The sequence below is a fragment of the Nakaseomyces bracarensis genome, assembly GCF_045282275.1.
Source record: "Nakaseomyces bracarensis strain CBM3 chromosome Unknown Scaff11_0, whole genome shotgun sequence".
Taxonomy (NCBI): domain Eukaryota; kingdom Fungi; phylum Ascomycota; class Saccharomycetes; order Saccharomycetales; family Saccharomycetaceae; genus Nakaseomyces; species Nakaseomyces bracarensis.
The window spans coordinates 658,915-685,655 of NW_027263957.1; the positions used below are offsets into that span (position 1 = coordinate 658,915).

At 35.5% G+C, this 26,741-nt stretch overlaps 13 protein-coding genes across 13 annotated transcripts; 8 read left to right on the forward strand and 5 right to left on the reverse strand.

The window, feature by feature from the left end:
* Positions 1 to 233: 233 nt before the first annotated feature.
* RNJ42_03300 (bZIP transcription factor) lies at positions 234 to 2,291 on the reverse strand (the record flags this gene model as incomplete). Its single annotated transcript, XM_071053464.1, has 1 exon — positions 234 to 2,291. The coding sequence occupies one exon, from the start codon at positions 2,289 to 2,291 to the stop codon at positions 234 to 236; it is 2,058 nt and encodes a 685-aa protein (XP_070910872.1).
* Positions 2,292 to 3,417: 1,126 nt separating this feature from the next.
* On the reverse strand, positions 3,418 to 5,268 carry MDM38 (ribosome-binding protein MDM38; the record flags this gene model as incomplete). Its single annotated transcript, XM_071053465.1, has 1 exon — positions 3,418 to 5,268. The coding sequence occupies one exon, from the start codon at positions 5,266 to 5,268 to the stop codon at positions 3,418 to 3,420; it is 1,851 nt and encodes a 616-aa protein (XP_070910873.1).
* A 378-nt stretch (positions 5,269 to 5,646) lies between these two features.
* MIM1 (Mim1p) lies at positions 5,647 to 6,027 on the reverse strand (the record flags this gene model as incomplete). The annotated part of the gene is made up of 1 exon (XM_071053466.1): positions 5,647 to 6,027. One exon carries the CDS (start codon positions 6,025 to 6,027, stop codon positions 5,647 to 5,649), a length of 381 nt encoding a protein of 126 aa, XP_070910874.1.
* A 593-nt stretch (positions 6,028 to 6,620) lies between these two features.
* Positions 6,621 to 7,385, forward strand: PRE6 (proteasome core particle subunit alpha 4; the record flags this gene model as incomplete). The annotated part of the gene is made up of 1 exon (XM_071053467.1): positions 6,621 to 7,385. One exon carries the CDS (start codon positions 6,621 to 6,623, stop codon positions 7,383 to 7,385), a length of 765 nt encoding a protein of 254 aa, XP_070910875.1.
* Positions 7,386 to 8,128: 743 nt separating this feature from the next.
* Positions 8,129 to 10,696, forward strand: RNJ42_03304 (uncharacterized protein; the record flags this gene model as incomplete). Its single annotated transcript, XM_071053468.1, has 1 exon — positions 8,129 to 10,696. One exon carries the CDS (start codon positions 8,129 to 8,131, stop codon positions 10,694 to 10,696), a length of 2,568 nt encoding a protein of 855 aa, XP_070910876.1.
* A 1,559-nt stretch (positions 10,697 to 12,255) lies between these two features.
* SMC5 (DNA repair ATPase SMC5) lies at positions 12,256 to 15,573 on the forward strand (the record flags this gene model as incomplete). The annotated part of the gene is made up of 1 exon (XM_071053469.1): positions 12,256 to 15,573. One exon carries the CDS (start codon positions 12,256 to 12,258, stop codon positions 15,571 to 15,573), a length of 3,318 nt encoding a protein of 1,105 aa, XP_070910877.1.
* A 268-nt stretch (positions 15,574 to 15,841) lies between these two features.
* MSE1 (glutamate--tRNA ligase MSE1) lies at positions 15,842 to 17,431 on the forward strand (the record flags this gene model as incomplete). Its single annotated transcript, XM_071053470.1, has 1 exon — positions 15,842 to 17,431. One exon carries the CDS (start codon positions 15,842 to 15,844, stop codon positions 17,429 to 17,431), a length of 1,590 nt encoding a protein of 529 aa, XP_070910878.1.
* Positions 17,432 to 17,856: 425 nt separating this feature from the next.
* Positions 17,857 to 18,576, forward strand: OPI10 (Opi10p; the record flags this gene model as incomplete). The annotated part of the gene is made up of 1 exon (XM_071053471.1): positions 17,857 to 18,576. One exon carries the CDS (start codon positions 17,857 to 17,859, stop codon positions 18,574 to 18,576), a length of 720 nt encoding a protein of 239 aa, XP_070910879.1.
* A 193-nt stretch (positions 18,577 to 18,769) lies between these two features.
* SIL1 (Sil1p) lies at positions 18,770 to 19,837 on the reverse strand (the record flags this gene model as incomplete). The annotated part of the gene is made up of 1 exon (XM_071053472.1): positions 18,770 to 19,837. The coding sequence occupies one exon, from the start codon at positions 19,835 to 19,837 to the stop codon at positions 18,770 to 18,772; it is 1,068 nt and encodes a 355-aa protein (XP_070910880.1).
* A 1,070-nt stretch (positions 19,838 to 20,907) lies between these two features.
* On the forward strand, positions 20,908 to 21,336 carry RPS15 (40S ribosomal protein uS19; the record flags this gene model as incomplete). The annotated part of the gene is made up of 1 exon (XM_071053473.1): positions 20,908 to 21,336. One exon carries the CDS (start codon positions 20,908 to 20,910, stop codon positions 21,334 to 21,336), a length of 429 nt encoding a protein of 142 aa, XP_070910881.1.
* Positions 21,337 to 22,335: 999 nt separating this feature from the next.
* NOP12 (rRNA-processing protein NOP12) lies at positions 22,336 to 23,505 on the forward strand (the record flags this gene model as incomplete). The annotated part of the gene is made up of 1 exon (XM_071053474.1): positions 22,336 to 23,505. The coding sequence occupies one exon, from the start codon at positions 22,336 to 22,338 to the stop codon at positions 23,503 to 23,505; it is 1,170 nt and encodes a 389-aa protein (XP_070910882.1).
* Positions 23,506 to 23,955: 450 nt separating this feature from the next.
* NGL1 (RNA exonuclease) lies at positions 23,956 to 25,035 on the reverse strand (the record flags this gene model as incomplete). Its single annotated transcript, XM_071053475.1, has 1 exon — positions 23,956 to 25,035. The coding sequence occupies one exon, from the start codon at positions 25,033 to 25,035 to the stop codon at positions 23,956 to 23,958; it is 1,080 nt and encodes a 359-aa protein (XP_070910883.1).
* Positions 25,036 to 25,499: 464 nt separating this feature from the next.
* Positions 25,500 to 26,663, forward strand: NTG2 (bifunctional N-glycosylase/AP lyase NTG2; the record flags this gene model as incomplete). The annotated part of the gene is made up of 1 exon (XM_071053476.1): positions 25,500 to 26,663. The coding sequence occupies one exon, from the start codon at positions 25,500 to 25,502 to the stop codon at positions 26,661 to 26,663; it is 1,164 nt and encodes a 387-aa protein (XP_070910884.1).
* Positions 26,664 to 26,741: the final 78 nt, after the last annotated feature.

Sequence of the window (26,741 nt, forward strand, 5' to 3'; positions counted from 1 at the left end):
CTTTATTAGAACATCGGAGAAAGAATTTTTATAATGTAGTTTATTTTTTTTTTGTTATAGTTTAGAATTGTTTTGCGATTATTATCGCAGACAGGAAAAAAAAATTATCTTGTAATTTTCCAACTGCAAATGAACGTTTAAAAAGAGAGGAGTTGTAACAGATAGATTTTTCTATAATTATCATTTACCTTATGATAGAGACAATATTATATCCGATTGCTCTGGCAGAAGATTCATGTCGAGTTCGTTAATATATTGCCTAGGTCTGTTGGCACGCCAGTAGTTGGATAATTTTTCTTGTAATCCATTTGCTTCTTAATGCGCTGAAAAGTATCAGAATTTGGGCTACCTGTAGCCAAGTTCTCCGCTGAAGAAGGCTCTTTTTTTATAATAACTTCATTTTCAGTACTAGGTATTTCGGATTTTATTAATGTACTATCATTTTCAGTATTGGGCGTCCTGCTTGATACATTTATTGGACTTATAGGTGTGATAGCCGTACTTAGGCTTTGGTCCTGAATATGATCAGTATTAGAACCCTTTTTAGAGCAACAATCTCCAGTTCCACTACAGGTTACTCCTGGCTTTCCGTCACTAGGGAAATCAGACGGAGTATTTTTTATTTCTGCAGCAGGGGTCCCCATATAGATATCAGAGTCAATAGTGTTTGCAGTAGAGTCAACTTCCTTCATCAACTCGTTTCTCATTTGTTGAACTTCTGAGGGCACCAAAGTAATATCGCGCCCCTGATTCAGCTGTTTTCTTTCAGCATACACAGATTGGCAGAAAGCTTTACTATATGGGTCAGATTTACAGGTGCTACAGGACCCAGGAGTCCAGTTTTTTGGTTTATTGCTACAGCATTTCCCTGTACCTTTCCCTTTACCACAGCATCCACTAGGTTTGGCACTATCTTCGGTGGACTTTTCATTCTTTGATTTTTTGGCCAAATAGTTCATGTCAATCTCATTACCCTCTACATCAACTGTTTCATTATTACCCAGTAATAAAGAGTTGTTATCTGGAGAGACAGGCGTACATAATTGTTTTTGTTTTGAATTCTTGACTTGCAACAGAGCCTGACTGCTGGTTCTCTTTTTAGATTCTGATAATTCCTCGTTAACTTCCTTTTTCAATGTAACAGCCGTCATAGGTTGGAATTTATTGATTGTATCCATCAAAGAAACTGAACCTTCAGATGTTTCTGGTAGCTCGGATACTGTTGGTGTGTTTGTTGTTGCTAGCAATGTACTGGCATCCTCCGATTTTTCCTCGATCACCTGGACCTTCTCCTTTTGAATCTTACTGTAGTCATCAGAAGTAACTTGATCACCACATGATTTGCACTCGATTCCACTAGCTATTAGTTTTCTATTCATACTTTCCAGGAGTTCATTCTTTTCTTGCAAAGCCTGGAGCCGTAGGTTAAAAGTGCTCATCTGCATATCGTACTCTTTGATGGTATTCTGTAATATATCAACTGTTTTCTCCAGCTCAATTATCCTAGAGGCTTTCCTCTCACGATAAGCCCTCTGGGCCTCTCTATTTTGCTTTCTTCTTCTTGCCGCCGAGTCCGATACACCCAACGTATACTCGTTCTTTTCCAGATCACCATCCTTCATCACTGAAGACTTAAATTTCAGTCTGGAGACCTTTTTTGAATCTAGGTCATCATAATTACCACTATCTGAGGAAGACAACGACAATGCACCTGGTCTTTGCTGCTGCTGTTGTTGCAACTGTGTTGTAGTATTACCACTTGAGTTAGGGAGAGGAGCTAACGAATTCGTCCTTAACAGAGGGCCATGAGCAGGACCAGAACCTGAACCTGGACCTGGACCTGGAGCATTAGCCCCGGGACCAGCCCCAGGAGCTCCATTTCCAACCCCAATTACTCCAGAACCAATATTATTCCTATACTCCATAGTAGGCATCAGTTGTGACCCAGGAAGCACTTGAACAGGCGTCTGTAACGGTAATATATCTTCTTTCATCGGATTCCTAATATAGGGACTCCTACCTGCCTCTCTTCCTTCCCTTATTTGTTGCGGTAGTGTCTGTGCTTGCCCTGGTGTTCTAGCTTGAGCTTGTCCTTGTCCTTGTCCTTGTCCTTGGCCCTGTACTTGAGCTTGTCCTTGTGCTTGTCCTGGTGCTTGGGCTTGAGCTTGAGCTTGGGCTTGAGCTTGGGCTTGGGCTTGTGCAGGATTTACCATCATAGGTGTATCATAATAATAATACGGAACAACTTGATACACCCTCTCGTCATTATAATAATAATACCGATCACTCATTTGGGAGAGGTTTATGTTTTGATTTATATTAATTCTATAAATCGTATCTTTCGTAAAGAGAATGAATTGATAATCGAAGTAACTTTAGTTAATACCTTATGTACCAAAAAAAAAAATTTTTTTTTTTTCGGCTTTTGTGGGCCCTTATCGATGAGCTATTTTAAATTATAAGTATTTATATAATATTTGAGTATTTATATTTGTTACACACACACACTATACTTCCATCTATACTAAACTTAATCTTAAGACAATAAATCATTTTAAAGTATTTTATTTGTAAGTGTATATCACTTTGTAGCTGTAACTTGTAGTGAAAATATGTTAAGTGTAGTGTGTTAGTGTAGTGTGTGTGGGGGGGTGTATATCAAATGAGATGAGCATTACTAAAGTCTTGATAAAACAAAAAAAATCCCGTTCGTTGAACCCAGTTAAGTTGTTGGGTAAGAGGGGTATTAGAGTGGGATATAGAACCAAAAAAAAAAAAAGGAATTTTAAGTGGTTTATACAAGACATTCCTTTTCTTTTGTAATCCTTTTCCCCCCCACTCCTCGCCGGTTTTTTCGTTATGGGATTTGATTTATATCGGATTTTCCATTACAATAAACCCAGATTTTCTTGCATGAGGGACACTTTTTTAGTCTTTTCACCATGGTACATTATATTACAGTATAATGTAATAAAATAAAAGAAAGAATTCAGGCCTTGGCTTATCAAGATTTTTTTAAAAATAGTTTTATAATAAATGAAAAGGAGTACGTCAACTTCTTACTTATCAAGAAAATGTTTTGTAGATTAAGAAAAGCATAGAAGAAGTAGAAACTTCACTAACCAACCCACTGGGATACGGCAACAAGATATAAAACCAAAAACTAAAAAGAAAAAAACTAATATAATAATAAAAAATAAAATAAAAATGAAATAAATGAATAAAAAAAAAGGACCTGTCATATATACAATGGATGATTTAGGTAGATAAAAGATACAAGATATTGTCAAAGAGAGCCAGGGAGGAGGAAGAGATAAATGAAGTGAGGGGTATTAAAAGAATCACACTAAATAAATAAATAAGTAAAAAAAATAAATACAGAGTAAAAAAAAAAAAAAATTTCGAAAAAAAAAAAATTCACTTCTTGGTTACTGAAGTTTCTGGTGCTTGATCTAATGGAATAGGAGGTTTCCCTGAATCTTCGTCATCTAGTGTTATATCATCGCTCACTTGTTCTCTGCTTGCTCTTGTCTCAGCTTCTTCTCTTTCTTTTCTAATCAATTCTTCTTGTTCCTTCAACACGTTCAACTTGAACACAGTGTCATCCTCTTTCTTTTTCAGTATCTCAGTAGCATCTGCAGCATCTGCAGTGGCGTCTGCGTTATCGAGTCCGCTAGTCTTAACAGCTTCGGAAGCAGTAGCGGCTTCGGAAGCAGAGGCGGAAGCGGAAGTAGAAGCGGCACTTCTATCGGTATTTTGTGTATTAGCATTAGCGTTAGCATTAGCATCAGCATCAGCACTGGCATTGGCATTGGCATTGGAATTTGCATTGGCATCGATACCAGATGTGGGTTGATAGGTGGAGGCAACGTGGTTCTTTGTAAATGACAGTTCTTCTGCGGTGTCGTGTACGATATCCCTTATCTCTTGACTAATTTCCGATTGATTAGGTTCAACTTCTTTACTTACGGTCTCAACAGGCCTTATGACTTCGTTTAAGTCAAGCTTAGCAACGTTATAGACAGGGTCAGGAATACTACTCAACACTTGTAATATACCGTCATAGTATAGATCCAGTAATTTCTCATAATTACTCTTCTCACCTTCAAAGATCAGGCATTTGCCATCATCTGATACTTCTGGCTCCGTAGGGGTGAGGTGCAAACTGCAGCTTGAGTCCTCAGACCGGCTTTGTTGTGGACCACCAAAGGTAAATGTAGACGAAAGGACCATAAGAACTGATGGGATTTTTTTTCTTAGTCTTAAATCTAACCAAACTTTCAAATTGTCAAGTAGATCTTCCTTTGGTACACCATAGGCTTTCATACCTCTCGAGACACAGGCTGAATATAGTTCCTCAGGAGTCAAATTCTTGACACCTTCGAAGTCGATAGTTTTATCATCCTCCATGATGTTTTTCAACTTGTGACGGATCTGATAACGCAATAACTGGTCATTACCGAAGGGTCTAATAGACATGAACTTACACATAGCGACTAACTGAGGTCTCGAAAGGTTATCCAGTACAGTGTCGTTCTTAAACATCTGAGAGATGGTTACAATCTCATCGTGAGTAAAAATGATTGGTCCGGTGGACTTATCGCTCTGCTTCAAAGCGTACAACTTTTGGAAGAAGTTCAAGAAGGTCTTCTTCTTCTCTGAGCTCTCGATATTATCATAGTTAATGAACTTGGACTCCTCGAGTGTCACATGGAGAAACTCTGAAGTCTTCTGCCTCATCTCAATGAGCTTATTCCTCTTCTTCTGCTTATCAGTGGTGCTCTCATACGTGGATGGCAACAAGTTTGGGAACACTTTCAATGCAATTGGCAGTAATAATTCTGCGAAGGGGATAATAATGAATGCTGAGAATGGAACAAGCCTGAACACATCCCCAACGGTACGTTTCAATTGCTTCTTCTCACGTCTCGTTAGTTCATACCCTTGCACTAACTTAGTTAACAGCTTAAAGGAAATCTTCAACTCATACCCTAACAGCTTCGTACCATTGACATAGTGCATCACCTCATGCTTCACCCTATCCAATAGAGGCTCTTTCTTCTTAGGTTTCTCATCCTTCTTCTTAGGTATGTCATCTTTCTTCTTAAGTTTATCATCCGTTTTCACCACTGTCTCTTTCGCTTTCTCCTTAACAACAAGACTAGGACTCACATAGTACCTAAAATTATAGCCATACCCAACCCGGGACACTTGCGTAGTCTTCGCTACCCTCGATACTACCCTTAATACATTACTAGACCTGATCATCTATTTATTGGAATATATTATAATTGCTCTTTTATGTTTTTAATTTTTAACAGTTTTTTTTTTAATGGAATATAAGAAGGTTTCTTTGTTCAACTAGATTTACAACAAGACTCTTCTATACATGTATCGATTGACTAATAGTCTTATATAGACGGAAAGAGAGCCTATGGTGGATTTGCGCAGTTTAAATTTTCAATTTTTTTTTTTTCAGAAATTTTTTTTTTCAAATCAATTTTATGTCCCTTCTGCGGACTTTTCTGTGTCATCTCATTAAAAAAGAGCATTGGATGGCCGGAGCATGGCCTCTTTGTCAAGGCGAGTCATTATATTATCACGTGATTACATATTTATAATTATATATATATATATAGATATTATTCATAGGAATTTACTCTTTAAGGTGTCCCAAGATTCTGTTACACGGTTCAGAGTACCTCTTTTCAGTTCTTTCTTTTCTGGTTCTATTTGTTCTTTCCTCCATGTAGGGAAGACTTTATGGGCACTGCCTTGGCCGTGGTAGAACCACTTGTACTGCCAGCACACCTCGTGTGCCACCAATTCACCGAACCCGAGCATCAACCCGTTGAGAAAGGGAAGCACCAAGTTGATGGAACACTCCGTTATATACTTCACCAGTGTCTTCATCACACCGGGACTGATCAACGCATCACACTCCTCATCACGGCTCTCACGGCTCTCACGACTCTCACTAGAAGACGACGACGTAGATAGTACACTGGCCTCCCTACCCAACATCATTATCTTTGTATTTCTTTATGTCCCGTATCCTTATACATATTTACAAACAAGAACTTAAAATTTAGCCTAATACTATATACTAACATATCAATAATTTAAATACTATCTCACCACACACAGACACACACGCACCCTGCGGCCTTTGCTGAAATAATTCCCTTTATACATATATACGGAACAAGTCATGTGAAACACGTGATATAATACATTATAACGAAATGTACATGTGACCCCCAGAAGTGGGAACGAAGGGAATTGGGCGGAGGGCAGGGAGGGAAAGCCAAGGGAAAAAAAAAAATAAAAATTGCCACCCTTTAAACCCAAAAAAAAGTTATAGAACAAACACAAGCAAGTTCTAATATAGTTACCTAGCTTCGAGGTTATAAGTTGGCAAACTTAAGTTTTTTGTTTTTAAGAAACACAATTGTAAGCTATTTCAACCAGAAAAACAATATAAAAGATTTATTTTGAGGGAAGAAAAAAAGAAATCTATATATATACTAGAAAAAAAAACTGAGTTGTTATTTGTTAACGAATTATAAATCTGAACAAAATAAAAAAAAAATAATAAAAAATTCTGATCTAGATATAAGATGAGTGGTTACGATAGAGCGTTATCTATTTTCTCTCCAGATGGTCATATTTTCCAGGTGGAGTATGCTTTAGAGGCGGTTAAGAGAGGTACGTGTGCTGTGGGGTTGAAAGGTAAGAATTGTGTGGTTCTTGGTTGCGAACGTCGTTCTACGTTGAAATTACAAGACACGAGAGTGATTGCTTCGAAGGTGTTGCCAATTGACTCTCACTTGGTGCTCTCCTTTGCTGGGCTGAACGCTGACTCGCGTATCCTTATTAACATGGCTAGAGTAGAGGCGCAGAGTCACAGACTGACACTAGAGGACCCAGTTACCGTTGAGTACATGGCGAGATATGTGGCCGGAGTACAGCAAAAGTACACACAGTCCGGTGGTGTCAGACCATTCGGTGTGTCCACTCTGATCGCAGGGTTCGATCCTAGAGACACCGAGTGTCCAAGACTCTACCAGACTGAACCTAGTGGTATCTACTCCTCTTGGTGCGCCCAGGCAATCGGGAGAAACAGTAAAACCGTAAGAGAGTTCCTGGAGAAGAACTACAACAGAGAAGAGCCTCCAAGCGATAAAGACGAATGCATAAGGTTGACCGTGAAGGCCCTGCTCGAAGTGGTACAGACCGGTGCCAAAAACATTGAGGTCACCGTGGTCGAGCCAAACAACCAGATCAGAGCATTGACTAACGAAGAGATAGCAAAATACGTTGATGACATAGAGCAAGAGAAACAACAAGAACAAGAACGTAGGAAAGGTAAGACCCAACAATGATTTCTTTTTTATAAAGTAAATATAATATAAATTGGTGTTTTTTTTTTCTTCTTTAAAAACTTGAATTAAAAATAAATAAGAAGTACAAATCCGATTCTTTGTATAATTAATTACAACTACTAATTAGGAACATTAATAGCATTTTTGACATTTTTACCTCTTTTTGTCACTTATCACAAATAGTCTTAGAAAACCACGCAGAAAACTGAAAAACTATTCACACCAAAAAATTTTTTTACTGGAAAAAAAAATATTCGATGAGCTCTTCTAATAAATTTTGCATTGTCGAGAGAGCGAGTAGTGGGGATGACTGGCGCTATATTTGATACATTGATTGAATTGGAAGAAGGGGAAGGAGGCGAATCAGATTATTGATCCTAAGGTTTATAAATCTAATAAAAGATAGTAACAACAATAAAAGAAAATAAAATTTCTTAGAATAAGAAAACGAAACGAACATACAACCCATAGATCCATAAATCAAACAAAAACAAATAAAAAAATCGGTTTTAACATCATATTTCAAACTTATTGCATGAATAATATAAATCATTAGATCAAGCTTGAGAATTAACAGAAATATTGAGTAGAGTGGTAATTGGATGGAAGAAGTTAGGGTGGTAAACAACTAGAAATACAAAAGTGAAACGATATTCAAAAAAACAATATTATTGGGTTAAAAGAAGAATACTTATCTATAGATATATGAATATATGAGAGAAGGAAAACAAAGAAAATAAATAATGCTCCCAACAAATTTGAATAATAAAATGTCTGATGTTCCAGCGACTACGAGTCCGGCTTCTGTCGGTACTGTTGTAACTAGTTCACAGCTACATGATATCATAGAAGAGAGAGAAGAAAATGAAACCACAGTTATTCATCATGTGAATAGCTTTGCGCCTGAACAGCAAGATAAAAATATAGAAGAACAACAAAGTGTACCAGATCAAGAGGACACTTCAAATACATTGGCAGGGAATAATAATATGCTATTAGAACTGAAGGAAGAGATGGATGGAGAAATTCCAGAAGTTTCACTAGGAAGTGCGGAAGATATATTGGCTGCCGATGAAAGCAGGACTGAAATGAATGCTCTGACGAATAGTTTCGATGAGTTATCCCTACTACCACCTCTTCCAAATAATGACCTTTCCTTTGATGTAATTAGATCACAACAAATAGAAAACTTTGAAGCTGCTACATCTATTCAGGAACTAGAAGAACAAATGGCACAGGATTCAAATACTGCCTATAACCCTCTTGAAGACGTACTGACAGCGAGTCCTGAAGTACTTCAAGGCTTACAGTCACCTCAGTCACCGGTACGATCCAGCTCCTCCCGCCACAGGTCATCTTCTTTCAGGTCCTCTACTCCGCTATCACCAATTGCAGCTCCAAGTGCTTTGAGAGATATGAGAAACAATAAAATGGCACTTGAAGAAATGATATCGAACAGTGATGACATGACCGTACTATCAAATGTTATGGATTATACCCTCGATAGAAACCATGACGATTCTAATAATGATATGCAATTCACAATGGGTGATCAAAACACTTCTTTTGATCTATCTAAGGCTTTAGAGATACCTAACTCTACTTCGTCACTTGCAAAAACATCATCACCAAAAATGACAAGTGATAATTCCACCAGCGTTCCACCCTCGCCTAAAATATCTAGTCCTAAGGTATCTTTAAAGAAAAAGTTCTCAAATACTTTGCTTACCCAAACAAACGAACAGAATAATTCAAAGTCAAATCTAAACAACATGATCTTACCTCAAGCTAAACATACACATCCTGATTTGGTACCTGTCAGTAGAATAGGTACTAGGACTTCAACCTCCTCTATACAGTCAAATACCATAACAATCAATCCTAGATCATCGATTTCGAGTAGGACAATATTAGATGTCAAACCTAGAAGGAGTACGTCAATATCAAACTCTGTTAATACGATGTCCTTGGAAAATGAATCTGAAGGCACCATCCAAAAGATCATCGAGAGGAAGCCTTCACTGAAAAAATATCAGACACAAAAGACAGCCAATACAGACGCAACAAACATATCAAAGCTGGAGGCACAGCTGTATAATTTACCAGCTGTAAATACTAGTTCAAGTTTAGTTTCTAGAGCTGCTTCAGTTACATCAGGATCTAGAGACAGGTCATTGTCTCAAACAACTAAATCAAATATGTCTGAGTTTCCTCCACTAGGTTTAGCTGTAACCACCAGTAATGGTACTCCTATTGAACCAAAAGCTATGAAAAAACCTCCATTCTTAAGAAGAGCCTCAAGTGCTATACTGAGAAAAACTTCTTTAAAAGGTAATGATAGCACGACATCCATACCCCAGATACCTAGCTCACCAATAACACCACTACCATCTCCTTTGACGGCTATAGATAAAAAACCTTACATACGGTCAGCATTAGGAAGGCAATTAAGCAGTACTAGTATAATTTCTGAAGTTCACCCTGAGGCACAAAGTAGAAACGTTTCCACACCTATAATGAGAACTTCATCTTTTAGTCACCGCATGAAACGGGGACTAACACGTATCATGAGTTCTAACGGGTCGAGTAATAGACTCTCATCTAAATTATCGATGGAAAATCTGTTACGCAATAGTGAACAAACGAAGCAACAAAATATAAACACAGATAGTTCAATGTTTGATTTAGATCATAGCGTTAGACAGAATAGTAACGGCCAATTTTCTGATAATTCAGTATTATACATGGGGTCTGAATACAGAAATAATGATGATCAAATGAGATACCCTATAGGAGATAATAGCAATAATGACTATTTTAGTTTTATGAAACCACAATCCGACGATTCAGATTATAAAACAATATCGGTGAATATGGATGTTTGGAAAGCTAATATTCCAATAATAAACGTAACCGATAATAATTCCCTGGAGATGGATATGAGAGTCAACAAATTTGATACGCAATGCTCTAAAGTTTTTTGCTTAGAAAATGTTAGCACGCCCAAAGCGTTTAGTGATAACAGCACGCCGATCTCTACCTCTACGGGGAGTAAACAAAGTAAGAACCAAGCTTCTGATGATAGTCAGACTTCTAATGAAAATATTCAAACTATGGAAATCAAAGATTATATAAGATTTCTACATCAGCAACGCATGTTGGAGGATAGCACCTTTGAAAAACTAGAAAAACAATTTTTAGATAGCGGATGGTGCTCAACCAGTGATCTTGGAAGCATACGACAAAAAAGACAGGCTGTGAACAAAAAATGGGATGATGTCATAAACTTTTACCAAAGTAAGTTACTATAGAATTAAAATTGAAAATAAAAAGAACACATCGGTTAGCATGTTATAACTACCAGTTACCATCATAACCTTATCTTTCATCTCTTAATTTTACTTCTTTCTTTTATTCTTATTTTTTTTTCTTTCTTTCTTTTGGCTCATTACAACATTCTACGTTTGCGCTAAGATGACGTAAACCGGTTATCACCTTCAACTCCTATCCTTTAACGTTTTAAATATTCACCTATTTTCCTATTTAGTAATTTTATCATATTTATAAACATATTTATAGAAATTTAATATGATTAGATTGTTATTAGTTTTTTACTCCTTTTTTCGTTTTTTTCGATTTTATTTCATTACACCTCTTAGAATATCAAAAAGATCAGCTCACAATGCATTATATTTTCTGATTTACTCTCAGTGAGTATAAGGATTAAATGTGTTGATAAGCAATAATTTATTATTAAGTGTTATTCTTGATAAGCCCTAGTCTTCGTTCAAGACTATTTACCATTATAGCCGAAATTTTTTTTTTCAATTTTTTTTTTTTTTTTTTTTTTTAAATGATTTTTTTAATTAATCTTTTGGTATTTCAATTGTATTGCACTTTCTCACTTCCTCTAACTTTCTATTAAACTATTTTAATTGTCAAAAACAAACTATACTTTAAAAAATACATAATCAATGAATGAATATTAAGAAAACGGATAAATAACACAAAAAATACTGGAAGTTATAACAATCACAAAATTTAAACAATTCCAGTTGGAATTGTCTTGGAATGAAAAATATATTAATAAAATAGGTTTCTCTTATTGAAAGATTTAGTTCCGAGTGAAATTTTCTGTGATGTAGTTTGTCCAATAATTTTTTATTTTATGTTTTCTCATTTCTAGTTTCTTTGTTTTTATCCCTCTTTTAAATGATGAAATAGGTAGCCAAGCATCGTCCTTTATTAAAGGTCGGTGTCAGATTTATTATGATCGATAATTTACAGATTATACCTTATCAGAACCGCTACACTGACAATATTAGCATTATAATAAAATAATATAATAAAAAAAAAAGAGAGAATGAAAACAAGGGAAGTATCTTAATCTTAATATAAAATTTTCTTATATTTAATTATCGTAACAATCTTGATATATGAAATATAGTTCCCGTAATTGATATATACGTCCAGATCAATAAGCTCATCGAAATTTCGTGAAAATTTCTGAAAAAAAGACGAAAAACAAAGGAAAAAATGCCTTGAAATTATACAGATGGTAATGTCAAATAAAAGAGATGAGATGAGCTAGAAAAACAGAAGTATTGGTTTTGGTATTTGGTATTTTAGAATAAGAACATTAGTTAGATTTTACCGTTTTTTTCAACTTTCTTAGTGATTTTTCCAAAATAAATCATACCTGTACTATTATTTTTTATTTTTTTTTTATTATTATTTTTAATTAATTCATTTCTTATTGTTCATTAAAAGTTAATAAGTGTGGAGTGTAACATTAGTTTAAGGAGAATAAGAAGAACAACAAGAAGAAGAACACTCCATTAAAACGAATATACACAGAAGAGTTGAAACTATGCCAACTATTGATTTGGCTTCTTATGTAGAAAATATTGATGATGATCAACCCATCAGGAAGAAACTCAAGCTTAGGGCTGTGAACTATGATGATTTCAAGCCTGGAAGTATAATCAAGATGAAACTACAGAATTTTGTTACATACAGCTACACAGAGTTTCAATTATCACCCTCATTAAATATGATTATAGGTCCTAACGGTTCTGGAAAATCAACTTTTGTATGTGCGGTTTGTCTTGGATTAGCTGGTAAACCAGAGTATATTGGAAGAAGTAAACAGGTTGAAGACTTTATCAAAAATGGTTGTGACTCCTCAACAATAGAAATATATTTGAAGGATGACAATCAACTTGATCTTGAATTTATGGGCTCAGGATCCCATAGAATACGAAGTGGTTCGAATTACGATGGTTTATTGAAGATTACTAGAACATTAGAGAAACGTGTCAAAATCGGAAACACCACTGAGAAACGAAAAAGACAGGAATATATGGTTAACGATGTAGCAGTTTCAGAAACTAATGTCAGGAATCTTATTAATAAATTCAATATTCAATTAGATAACCTATGCCAATTTTTATCTCAGGAAAGAGTAGAAGAATTTGCAAAGTTAAAGCCAGAGAAGCTGCTTGATGAAACCATACGCTCGATAGATTTCTCACTGTTAGATTTACTAGAAGATTTAAAACAGCTGCAGGTCAGCGAGATCGATATAACAAAAGAAATTCAAAGTAATACTGAGAATTTGAGAAAATTAAAAAATGAGGAACAGACTTACCAAGAAGAAGTCAAATTGATTAACGAATATCAAAAGACTTTGGATGATTTGGAAGTACATAGAAAACTGTTACCATACTTGAAAATACAAGATCACAGAGAAAAATTGAAAGTTTATAAACAGAGGGTCGAACAAGCCCGTCGTTTATACCAGAAGTTTCAAGAGGAACGTAGGCCATATAATGAATTAAGTGCTGCAGTTGAGAGCAAAGAAACTGACTTTCAAGAGCAGATTAAAAACTTGGAAAATGAAAGAGCAAAAAAAGCTCGTAAAATCCAGGTTGCAAATAGCGACTTGAATGCCATGAGAGAAGATGTTGAAAAACGAAAGCTTCAAATCGATTACTATGCAAGTAGATCTGAGAAGTTGAGAGAAAAAATTCACTTAAAAAGTGAAGAAATTGGACATATCAATGCACAAATAAATAGCTTGGAGGCACCTGATCCTGAATTAATAAAAGAACTGGATCAAAGTCGTACGAAATTGATTGAAAATGAAAGTGTACTTAATTCAGAAATTGATGATATTGATACACAATTATCTTCGTTAAATCATAATTCCAATTTAATTCAGAGGAAAATATCAGAGAAAAAGCAATCTATGAACAGTACAGATAATATTCATTTGTTGGACTACTTAAATGATAAAGAACTTAAAAAAGCCGTATTATATTTACGTAGTGAAGCTGATGCGAAGAACTCAGTTTTGGAGCCTCCAGTTCTAACTATTTCTGCTATCCATAAAGATTTTGCACCATACATTGCCCAATGTATAGATTATAATACTAGCAAAGCTTTTACACTACTGAACGATACAGCTTATAATACATATGGTAGAGAATTGCTAAAGAGATTTACGGCCAATACAAGACAGTTAACAAGAAGAGTAAATCGTCCACCGATGTCAAAAGAAGAGCTTAGAAAACTAGGATTTGAGGGTTATTTATCTGATTTTATCAAAGGTGATAAAAATGTAATTCAAATGCTATGCGAATTCCAAGGAATTGACCAAATTCCCGTTTCTAGGAAAAGATTCACTGCGCAGCAACTTGATAAGTTAACAACGACGACCTCTGGCAAACAACCTATTTTTAGAAAGATTATCCATGGGAATAGTATGTTAAATATTAGATATTCGTCTGCCTCAAACCAACTTTACTCTGTTGAAGTAATCATCAAACCTACAAATTTATATCAGGGTTATATTATTAGCCCGGATGAGAAGTTACGAATTCAAAATGATATTAAAGATTATTCCAACCAATTAGAAAATATTAGAAACGATATGAACAAAATTTCTGACAAGAAGGCTCAACTTAAACTAAAATTGAATGAGGTTGCTACTGAAATGTCTGATGTCAACAAACGTAATCAATATATGAATAATCTGAAAAAGCAAAAATCGAGACTTGAAGAATCGTTGCGACTGGAGACTGACCGCATAGAAGAATTGAAAAGAGATATAAAGAAAGATACTGCCCCCAAAATCCAGCAAGTGAGAAATAAATTAAGCCAAACACTGCTAAAAGAAATCGAAAGTACGCAAAAGCTTAGCAGGCTATCTAAGGAACTCCAATCATCACAATCAGCATTACTAAGGATAAAAATGGCTTACTTTGATCACATGAACAAGAAATCTATTTTGAGAGACATCGTACAATCATTTGAAGACAAAAAACAGGAACTAAGAAACAACTATGATGAGCTGAAGAACTCTTATAAAAGTTTAAGGGATACTGAAGAATATAAACAATGGAGATCTGAGATCGATAAGTATGACAAAGATACCAAAGACGGATTGAATGATGTTGCTGAGCGGTATAAAGAAAAGGGAAATTTTAACCTAGACTTCATTGAGGGGTTGGTTGGTCGTCTCGAATCTAAGATACAGCTATCTAATCACGATAGTTCTGCTGTAGCTTTGTTAGAACAAGTTAAAAATCAAATAAAGGAATTAGAGGGAAGCCTTCCATCTCAAAATAATAAATGCACGGCAATCAGGAAGGAGATCAGTGACAAGCAGAAAATACTAGAACCACGACTTGAGGATATAATCAGGGGGATTGGAAAGAAATTTTCCGAATTATTTAAAGATGTTGGTACAGCTGGAGGAGTTGCATTGAACAAAAAATCGAAGCTATTTAGTGATTGGAAACTAGAAATTATGGTCCAATTTAGAGATGAAGGTAAACTTACCGGGTTGGATAGCCACACCCAATCAGGGGGGGAAAGAGCAGTGTCGACTGTTCTTTACATGATAGCGCTACAAAAGTTCACGCAGGCACCATTTAGAGTTGTGGACGAAATTAACCAAGGTATGGATACCAATTTTGAACGGTTAGTTCATAAAGCCATGGTTCAAAATGCTTGTGAAGAGGGTACATCACAGTATTTTTTAATTACACCGAAATTATTGACAGATCTCAACTACCATGAAAAAATGAGAATACATTGTGTTATGGCTGGTTCATATTTACCGAATCCACTAGAGGATCACAATATAGTTCACCTCGGTGAAGTCTCCAACTATGATATATAGGAAGAAAAAAGTTTGAATGTTAAGTAATGGCACAAACTTAATATTTTTCCCATTGTTAATATAACATGATCTCTAATATAAATGTGTATATAAATATATGTGTAGTTAGATTAATTATCGCTTAAAGATAGCTCATCGCTATTTGATACGCTAAGAAAAAAAAAATGTTGATAAGAAAGTTAAAGAATGACTAAATAGCAGAGCAATCATGAATACACAGAAAGATCTGAGTAACTATACGAGTTTCAAACTCTGAATTGTAAAGGATATGCTACTCCCTAGGAGATTTTATGGATCAATTGTATCAAACATCCTCTCTAAATCGAAGAAGAATAATATATTGAAAAGTACTAGTCTCTTGAACAAGGATAAAAATGATATACACCCTAGGGAAGCAGCAATCACGCGTTTTGCTCCCTCTCCTACCGGTATGTTACATTTAGGTTCTCTAAGAACTGCACTATATAACTATCTTTTGGCCAAAAATACGGGCGGTAAATTCATACTGAGAGTTGAAGATACTGATAGAACGAGGTTGAAGGAGGGTGCTGAAACTAACATATATGAATCGTTGAAATGGTGTGGACTTGAGTGGGATGAAGGTCCTTTTCTTCAAAGCGATAGGACAGAATTGTACAGAAAATACATAAAGCATCTATTAGCAGAGAAGAAAGCCTACAGATGTTTCTGTACCAAGGATCGATTAGATGGCTTAAGAGAATCTGCAATGAAGTTAGTACCGCCTACTAATGTAAGTTATGATAGATGTTGTGAGAAGCTCAGCGAAGAGGAGATCCAGAAGAAGCTCAATGATAATATTGCTTATACAATTCGTTTTAAGGCTCCGGATAAGTACCCTCCCTTTGAAGACTTGCTACACGGCCAAGTCAATCTACAGCCACAACAAAATCCTTCAGATATCAGATATGATGATCCAATTTTGATGAAGTCTGATAACTTTCCAACTTATCATTTGGCTAATGTAATCGATGACCATTTTATGAAAATAACTCATGTTATTAGAGGAGAAGAGTGGCTTCCATCTACACCTAAGCATATTGCATTATATGAAGCTTTTGGTTGGGCTGCTCCCAAATTTATTCATTTACCCTTACTAACTACCGTAGGAGACAAGAAATTAAGCAAAAGAAAGGGTGATATGTCGGTACTTAGTCTCAAATCAGATGGCGTGCTACCTGAAGCTCTCATAAACTTTAGCGCCCTATTTGGCTGGTCCCCGCCACGCGAGTTAGCTTCTAAAAACCACGAATGTTTCACAAAAGAGGAGCTGATAAAACTTTTCAACGTCAATGGTTTAACTAAAGGTAATGCTAAAGTGGACATCAAGAAATTATGGTTTTTCAATAAGCATTTTTTACAGCAAAAATTGAGGGACCCAAGCTATATTGAAAGTTGTAAAGGTAGAATAACTGAGTCAATCAAACATAGGTACGGTGATGTTGCCGGTGTAGAGAGTAAAGTCCTCACTATACTGACGGAAAATTCTAAAGCGCTCAGCAATATCAATGAATTCGTAGACGTTTTTTACTATTTCTTCGAAGAACCTGACCTCTCAGATAGAAACCAAGATGCCTTGGCATTCAGAGAGTCGTACGACGCGCCAGAGATAAGTGAAATACTAAATCGTGCAAGAAATATACTTGAAAAAGAGAATGATATAGATGCCAATGTTCTTGTAAAAATATTAGCTACTGACACACCAAAAAAGATAATATTCCAAACTTTACGGTATGCCTTAGCTGGAGCCCACCCTGGGGCATCAGTCCCAGTACTTCTAAAAGTACTAGGCGGACACGAATCTCTAAAACGTATAGAGAATGCAACGAGAAGCTTGTAAATAGAGTGCTAATTTACTGTGAATATAATATAATACATAACAGATACAAATCAAAACTACATATAGAAACATTACCCGGAATTTTGAAGAATCTTCTCGAAGATACAAGAAGGGTGTTCTCCATAGAAAACCCCGTAGATCATGAGGGGGGTAGCGATATTTTGTAGTGATTCTCAAAGAATGTGCGGTACTTTCTGTGCCAGGGCATTAATGACTGTCAGGGTAACAAGGAAAGCAAAAAAAAAGAAAGAAAAGACAAGATATATAAAAATAAGGAAAAAAAATAAAGGGAAGCCCATTAGAGATGACTTGGTTTACATTATAGAGTAGATATATTAAAAGTCATTAATCATACAACTATAATAAACTAATCTGCGATTATCGTAACGATAAAAATACAACCTAGCATCAAAAGATAAAAAAAAATGTTTGCTGCCATTGCATCGGGGAACCCATTGCAGATGTCTGAGGAAGTTCCTAACTCCAATGGGCTTCAACATACCATTGTGTTGAGCTCTACTAAACCCAAAAATTACTCGCATATATCGTTGTTTATCCTTCCGAATGTTACTTTCCCGTTAGATTTCATTGCAACGGTATACTTTAAGTTGGGTCCTAATGAGGATTTCCGCATGTTTGGTTATTTGAGCAATGAGAAACCGAGTGCTATATTTAAGGTCAAATTACCTAACATCAAGATAGGTAATAGTGATGATCTGGGAGAGATTGATATGGGTGATGATGACGAAGATATCATGGTACCAAATCCTACAGATCCAATGAATGGTATGAATCACAATATATCTGAGCTGATAATTGGTATATCTATAGAGCCCCGTAACGAGGGAATGGCTAAGATACAGGAGTGGAAACAGCAGCAGATGAGTAGTAGAAGCTCAAATTCACTAGTAATAGCTCGTGGGAATGGGATGGGTGTCAACACTGTAGGCCAGTTAGCAAAGATGTACCCGGTTTTAACTCAGGAACTTGCAGGTAAGATTGTTCAGCATGCATACAACTATTTGACAGGGTTTTTGGATGCCAACGGCAGTGTTTCTATTAAAAGATTTGATGGATGGTGGGACAAGTTCAAAAAGAGACTCGCAAATGATGCTTCATTCCTAGATGAAGTGACAACAAATTAATTGACAATAGATGTATACTAATACGTACCATATCTGTCTAGTACAGTTGTACTATATAATGACGAAATGAATAACAAATAACTTAATATAATCAATTACCGTATATGATTAAATTAAATCTTATTATGTATATATACACAAAAAACATGAATAAATATGTTCTTAATCTAATGCTTTGGTATTAAGTCATTTTCTATAACTCGTCGAGATAGTCGTTATTTTTTATACGTGCGGCTAATGGGTTTCCAAAAAGTAAATGTCTACTATCTATAAGTTTTTTGTCAAATTCTTCTTGTTCAAGGTCCCTAACAGCCAATTTGTCATCATTATCCTCAATACCTTGTAGATTGAAAGATCTTTGTTGTGATTCATTGGCAAGCCAATGTAAAAAGCCCTTGGGTATATCAACCTTCTTATCCTCTTCCTTTAACTTATGTAAGGCGTTAAAGAAGAACCTCTTGTGGAGTTCGTCCAGATGGACATCCGAATTATTCAAAATAGAGACAATTCTCTCAATCCATACTGGAGCTTCTTTAAGGTTCGAGGTTGTCAATGAAACCAGCTCTAGTATTTTAATTTGGATATCAGATGGGACATTATTTGTTTTATATATTTCATCCAGAGTGTTTCTGTAATCATTAACAAATTTAAAACCATTTGTATAGTTTATAAGTTCGATAAGTATCGATAGATATCTTTTCATTAACGGGAACTTCAGTTTTGAATCCTGTTGTTTCAGTAGATCCTTCAAGTAGACGTCCAATATTTGTGAGACAAACAAAGGATGTTTCTCCCAAATCAATCTTTTCACTGGTGGATTGTTTCTTAGACAACCGAGTACTAACCGGCTTGAAAGCTCCCGAGCCTCTAACGGCGAATTAATGTTATTATGTGCGTTCAATTCATCGAAATACCTCTCCACAATACCATACCCCTTTTTATAGTCATGGGAATCCTCTATATGGTCTTCCATCCATTGCATATCAATGTTAGCATTATCATTGACACTTTGCTCATCTTCTGCTCCTTCTGCATTTTCACGTGACTCACCCACATTACCCTGATGGTTAACTCCAGCTGCGATGCCTGCTATCTCTCCACCAACTGGACCCAACGGCGGCATAGGCTTGGCCACCAGTGCGTTCTCATCACCTATACGTGGCTTAAGTGTCCTTCTACCAGAGTCTTCATTACTTGCCCTTACACACATGACCAGCAGTGCAATCAGAACTATTAATACACGTGACTTCCCAAGATTCATCTTCCTTTCCACTTTATGAAAGGGGGAAATTGCGCTGGTGTTTATAGAGTTGAATTTATATCCTTTTTTTTTTTTTCTTTTAGAAAATTGTTATTTTATTGTTTAATAGATTATTCCACACAATATAGCTATTATATACCAGCTTCTAAATAATCTATACATAGTGCTAAGTGGTATAAGCCACTCTATTTTTTTTTTCTGATATTCTTTCGGCCTTCTAGAAGCCTTGGAAGAACATAGAAACAAATGAGTGGGCTCTTTTGTGACTGTCTTTTAAAAAATACCTGTCTTGTATTCTTGTCGGTTTTTGGGAAAAACAGGAGTACACCCGTACATTTTATTACATATTTACTCTTCAAGACATACCTAGTTATAAGAAATAATTTATTACCTGATGAGGAAAATCTATAATTTTGCTCACTGCAGAACATTCTAAGACAAAGCGCATTTCTATATCCCCTGCAGCACTATAATAGACGCACAAGAAAAATAAACAACAACAACGAACGACACCCTATGGACATGCTAAGATGAAAAAAAAACAGTGCTCAGGGTAACAATTTAGGGCCAAGACCTATCTAGGATCTTTACAAAAATTAGGGCGTTGTGTAATAATATACGTGTATCTCGTGACCATATCGTACAACAATATATATAGTTCTTAGACATGGCCGTAGAGAGACAAAATGATCGTCCCGGATTTCCATCCGATAACTCGAAAAAGTAGTGTTTGTTTTACCCGGAATAAACAGACCCTAAAAAAAAGCTAAAAAAAAAAAAAAGAAAACCGGGTAGTGAGCGAAGTAAGAAAAAATTTTTTTTTTTCAATCGATCAGACCAAAGAAATGCAAGGACCTTCCTCAAAACTTTTTTTTCAGCGAAAGAACTGCCTTAGTAGTTTGTTTGCACGGTTTTTTAATTTTTTTTTTTTTGGAGTTCTGGGAAGGAATTGGTAATTTTTGAACTGTCTTATATTTAAAAAATATTCTTATATTGCTATTTTTAAGATATATCTTTTTGTTTTTAAAATACACCAACGAAACCTATCACATTAACAAGGAAATATAACGATGTCTCAAGCCACTGGTGCTAAGAAGAGAGTTTTCAAGACACACTCCTACAGAGGTGTCGACTTGGAGAAGTTGTTGGAAATGTCCACTGAGGAGTTCGTCAAGATGACCCCAGCTAGAGTTAGAAGAAAGTTCGCTCGTGGTGTCTCTGGTAAGCCAAACGGTTTCATGAAGAAGTTGAGAGCCGCCAAGTTGGCCTGCCCAGAAAACGAAAAGCCAGCTGTCGTCAAGACCCACTTGAGAAACATGATCATCGTTCCAGAAATGATCGGTTCCGTCGTCGGTATCTACAACGGTAAGGTCTTCAACCAAGTTGAAATCAGACCTGAAATGTTGGGCCACTACTTGGGTGAATTCTCCATCACTTACACCCCAGTTAGACACGGTAGAGCTGGTGCCACCACCTCCCGTTTCATCCCATTGAGATAAGTTATCTAAAAATAAAAAATAAATGCAAATATAAAGTTTCTTTTTCTTACCTCTAATTAAGCAAAATAAAAATGAAATTAGTAACAATAATAAAAACAACAACAACCAATTCAAAGTATAAGGTTATTTTTCCTAATGAATAAAATGATCATACAACATGTAACATCCCCATTTTTTCTTTGGTATCAACATAGTCAAAACAAAAAAAAGCTAATGAATATCATTTAGCAACCATTAATTTTGGTAATAAACTCGAAGAAATGTGATGACTTCTATTGTTATCATTAACTCTGCGATTTTTTTGCTGATTGTTATTCATTTTTACTATGTTGCTGAAAAATAACTATTTGTTTTTGGTTATATTACTATTTTTTTTTCTATTTTTTTGGCTTAGAAGAAAAGCTTTATATTTACAAGTAATTTTTTCTCATGTCTATTATCATCATACAAAACCAAATAACAAAATATTATAACCCTTTTTACATTATTATTGCCTCCATATTATATATATTATTATAGTAATATTAATACAACTTTTAAAAAACAAGAAGCAAACGATTATAAAGAACTACAGTGTTCAAGGATCATAATCAGATGATTTCTAAGTGCTTAAAGCAATGTAAGTAGGTCCAATTGTAAATCGATACTATCAATATATACACTTAATGCTTCAACTACTAACTAATATGAAGTAATCTTTTAACTTGTTCTTACTAGTGATATCACAGTTACAGAGAAATCCCGTACCGAGTATTTTGGCTAGAAACCATCGCAGGGGAAGATAATTGTGAAAGACTGAAAAAAAAAAAAATTGAAAAATTGGAAAATTTTCTTTGCTCATCGCATCGCATCTCATCGCATAATCCTAGAACACATAGTAAGTAACCATTTAATCATATCGTCTACTTATAATATATAGCTATTAAGAGGTTGTGTAATTATCTATTCAACTAATAAGTTGATAATACTAAGAAAACAAATCATACAAATATACTAATCATGAATTTGTTTCCAGAAGATGCTGCAATTGACAGTAAGGTGAGTGAACTGTTCAAGAGTTCGAGTGGTCCTGTCGAGAAGACCAACACATTGATTAAGGTTAAGGAGAGTGCTGTTGTTCAGGCCTCTTCTGATGATGATGCTGAAATGAAGGATGCCGTTGAGGAACAACCTAAGAAAGAGAAGAAGAAGCCAAAGAAAGTAAAGAAGGACGAGGCTGTTGAAGACAAGAAGAATGATGATAAGAAAGACACAGAGAGTGACAACAAAGGTAAGAAAAATGCCGATGAAGTGGAGAAGGCTACTAGAACTATCTTCGTAGGAAATCTATCTAATGAAATTATCACTTCAAAGAAGGTATACAAGGAATTCCAGCGTTTGTTTAGCAAAGTAAATGACGATGACGAAGAGCATAAACTATCTATAGAGAGTATTAGATTTAGATCGATATCTTTTGATGAAGCCCTTCCAAGAAAGGTTGCTTACGTTCAACAAAAACTACATAAGTCTAGAGCTTCTATCAATGCTTACGTGGTTTACAAGGAGAAATCAGCTCTACTGAATAAGATCATTTCCACCCTTAATGGCCACATATTTAATGGTCGTCACTTAAGAATTGACTCTATCACACATCCGGCCCCACAAGATAAGCAAAGATCAGTCTTCGTTGGTAACCTGGATTTTGAGGAAGATGAAGAGAGTCTGTGGAAACATTTCGGAACTTGTGGTGATATTGAGTACGTCAGAATTATTAGAGATTCCAAGACTAACATGGGTAAAGGGTTTGCTTATGTGCAGTTTAACGAACTTCAGAGTGTTAGCAAGGCCTTGTTGCTTAATGAGAAGCCTATGGTATCTGCCAATGAACACTTAAAGAAAAGAAAATTACGTGTTACCAGATGCAAAAACATCAAGAAGAACATCCCAATAGTAGGATCTTCTAAGTATCTAACCGATGGACAAAGGACAAAACTTGGTAGAGCTAAGAAGGTGCTGAATAAGGCTGAAAGGGCAAAACTTGCCAAAGAAGTGACAGTTGAAGGTGTAAGAGCAAAGAAAGACACCACAGGAGGAAGTTCTGTTCTGAAGAAGAAAAAGAAGGAGAGATCAAAGACTGGTAGAGTCACCAAAAGATCCATAGCATTTAAAAAAGCACAACAAAAAAAATAAAATCGTTGATTAACTTCAGAAGTATTACATTTCATTTTGTTGATATAATTGATCTTTAATTGAGATTTATTAGCGGTACGCATTTTTAATTTAATATAATTCCGATTCATAACTTATGTGTAAAATAGGCATAGTAAAATCTAAAATTCTAAAAAAAAATGCTAACTCGGTACGTCGCATTAAAGTTGTAATTATAGCAGTGTCTTTAAATGGTTGTTTATAATAGAATATATAAAATTAATTTTTTAGAGCAGTTAAATTAACAGATTTTAAATGTGCATCATATCGAGCATATTACATTTACTAAATAGAGTAAGCCAGAACGAAAAAAATAAAATAAAAAAGGTGCTGTTTAGAAATGATAAGCCATTAATATGTAAGGAAGTAATGCATTGTGGTGTAAGAAACGTTTTCATATCTATAATCCGAGAAAATTAAATGCAAACGATATCATAAAATTTCAAACTCTGTGAGTAATGGAATATGATCACTTGGATGGTTTTCGTTAGGTAAACCAAATTGATTCTTGGCTTCTAGTTCTTCAGAAACTTCATTACCAGATAGTATTCTCCGTAGCTTGAAATCTGTATCATGATACCATATGTAATCAAAAATACCTTTCAGCTTCCCCGAGTAACATGTATGAGTAAACAATTCTTTAGGTACATCATCGTAAACGCAATGTTCGAGATACGGTTTCATGGGGTTGATGACATTTAAGCTTCCATGATTTACAATTTGACCTTTTAGAAAGTTAATTACAAGCGAGTCTGCTGTTGAGTTTAGATCACCGGTGAATAGAATCTTAATTTTATCGTCAGTTACATTTTCAAGACCAACTAAATGTTTTTCGATGATTCTAGCTAATTCTCTCATAATACTCATGCACTGTGTTAACTTCACTTCATCATACTTCCAGTATAAGTGTGTATTAATAACAACGAAGACATTACCAGTTTCTTTATGCTTAAGAGACACAAATAACGCAACTTGATTCTTATTTTTCAGCACCTGCAGAAGATTGTCCTTACCGGTTTCATTACCGGCACCGTCTGTTAAGATTATCTCGCGGCTTTTCAAGTAGTCTAATTCAGCATTGGTGAACATACCTAATAGTTGATTCAGATATATACCAGACCAAGAAATGAAATCGAACTTGTCTAGGTTGTAGAATATCCCTACACCGTCCATTAAATCAGGAGATTTAGTCCAGTATTTTGGCGGTGTCTTCGCTATAAACTTGGAGCCATAGTTCATTTGGTCTTTCAGGGCTTTCTTCCAGAATCCAGAGTAATCATCCGATGTTAATTCCTGTAGACACATTATATCAGCTTTATATTTGTTCAGAAGCTCTTGTTCTAACAACCCATGTCGGTATTTCCAATCCTTATATTTCTCAGGAACATAGGTGTATACTTGTGGCCACATATATGATGGTGACAACATATTGTAACTAAGTAGTGTAAAAACCGGCTTGGAGGGCCTCGTGTGTGCTAGAGCTGAAGATAGTGGGATGAATCTCCTAGACATTACGCTAACTTGATATTTTTGTGTCGGATCTCAGAAGATTGATAATAAGGTTATGGATTATTGGTGTATCCAGTTATAAACAACAACCAAAAAGAATTTGCTCTTTTCTATATCAGCTATAAGGATAATAATGCTATATTGAAAGCAAAAAAAAAAAATAAAAAGGAAGGGTCAAGAAACTTAGAAAGGGTAAACGTTGAATAGTCAGGTTATTATATTACAAAATATGATTATCATACTAAAGCCATCAGATGACAATAATTTTATATATAGTTTTTTTTTGATTTTGCTTATATAATTTATTTATTTTTCTGGCAAAAAAAAAAAAAGCAATTTCAAAAAAGCACAACGGCTTTAAGAAGACTCGTTACCTGCGATTCATACGATGATCCAATAAAAGCATACACCCTGATCATACACTCACTAATATAAGATCATCTTAGGCTATCGTACCACAGTTGTGAATGAGCAGGAAACGTGGAAGAAAGTATTTAGAGGTCAGTGTTGATGGAGGTCCTGTAACATCGAAATATTTCAAGCGGGAAACAGATAATATCACGGTAGAGACCACCGAGAAGGTGGTTAAATATGAGGATTTTGTTGATGAAGTTGACATAGAATGGGTAAAAACATTGGACAACTTTGAATATTTTGAATGGATTGATGAACGGACGAGTGAAGACCCGCGTCGATGGTTGACTCCGTTGGATGAGATGTCGGTGGGTCTGAGTCCCAAGGAAATAATTAATTTACCACCAAATTTCTTCAATATCTATAATAGAGTCCGTGCTATACGTGGACGACTGAAGACTCCAGTAGACTCTGTTGGATGTGCGCTGATGCCGATATACATTGCAAAACATACTGGTCGTTCGAAAGAACAGATAAAACCGATAAACTATCGATTTCAACTGCTCATCGCGGTTATGCTGTCTTCACAGACTAAAGATGAGATCACAGCACTAGCGATGCTTAATATGATGAAGCATTGTATAGAAGTAAATAAAGATCCCGATGGTATGACTCTAGATTCTATGCTAAAACTGAGTGAACCAACCATCGATGAGTTAATAAAATCGGTGGGATTTCATAGAAGGAAAGCCTCCTATATTCACAAAAGCTTGAGACTATTGAGAGATAATTTTCAATCTGATGTACCAACTAATGTAGGTGATATGCTCACCTTGCCAGGAGTAGGTCCTAAAATGACTTATTTAGCATTACAAAGGGCTTGGGGCAAAATGGATGGAATATGTGTCGATGTACATGTAGATCGGTTGTGTAAGATGTGGAAATGGGTTGACCCCATAAAATGTAAAACCCCAGACCACACCAGGAAGGAATTACAAACATGGCTGCCCAAATGTTTGTGGTATGAAATTAATTCTGTCTTGGTTGGCTTCGGGCAAGTTATTTGCATGGCAAGAGGGCGAAGGTGTGATATTTGTTTTGCCAATGACATATGTAATGCAAAGGATCGCAAATTAAGCTCCCGTCTTGATGATCCTCTTAAGATTGATGAAGGATTTAAGACGCTAGGAAAAACTACTAGAGGTGAATTTGAAGAGTACAAGAGATTTCTGATGAAAAGGGCCGAAGACGATTTATTGATAAAGACAGAGTACTGATTGCTGGCTGATACAGTATTGTCCCTGTTCATACATATCTGTAAATAAAAAAAATAAAAGTATTACAGCTGTTGTATT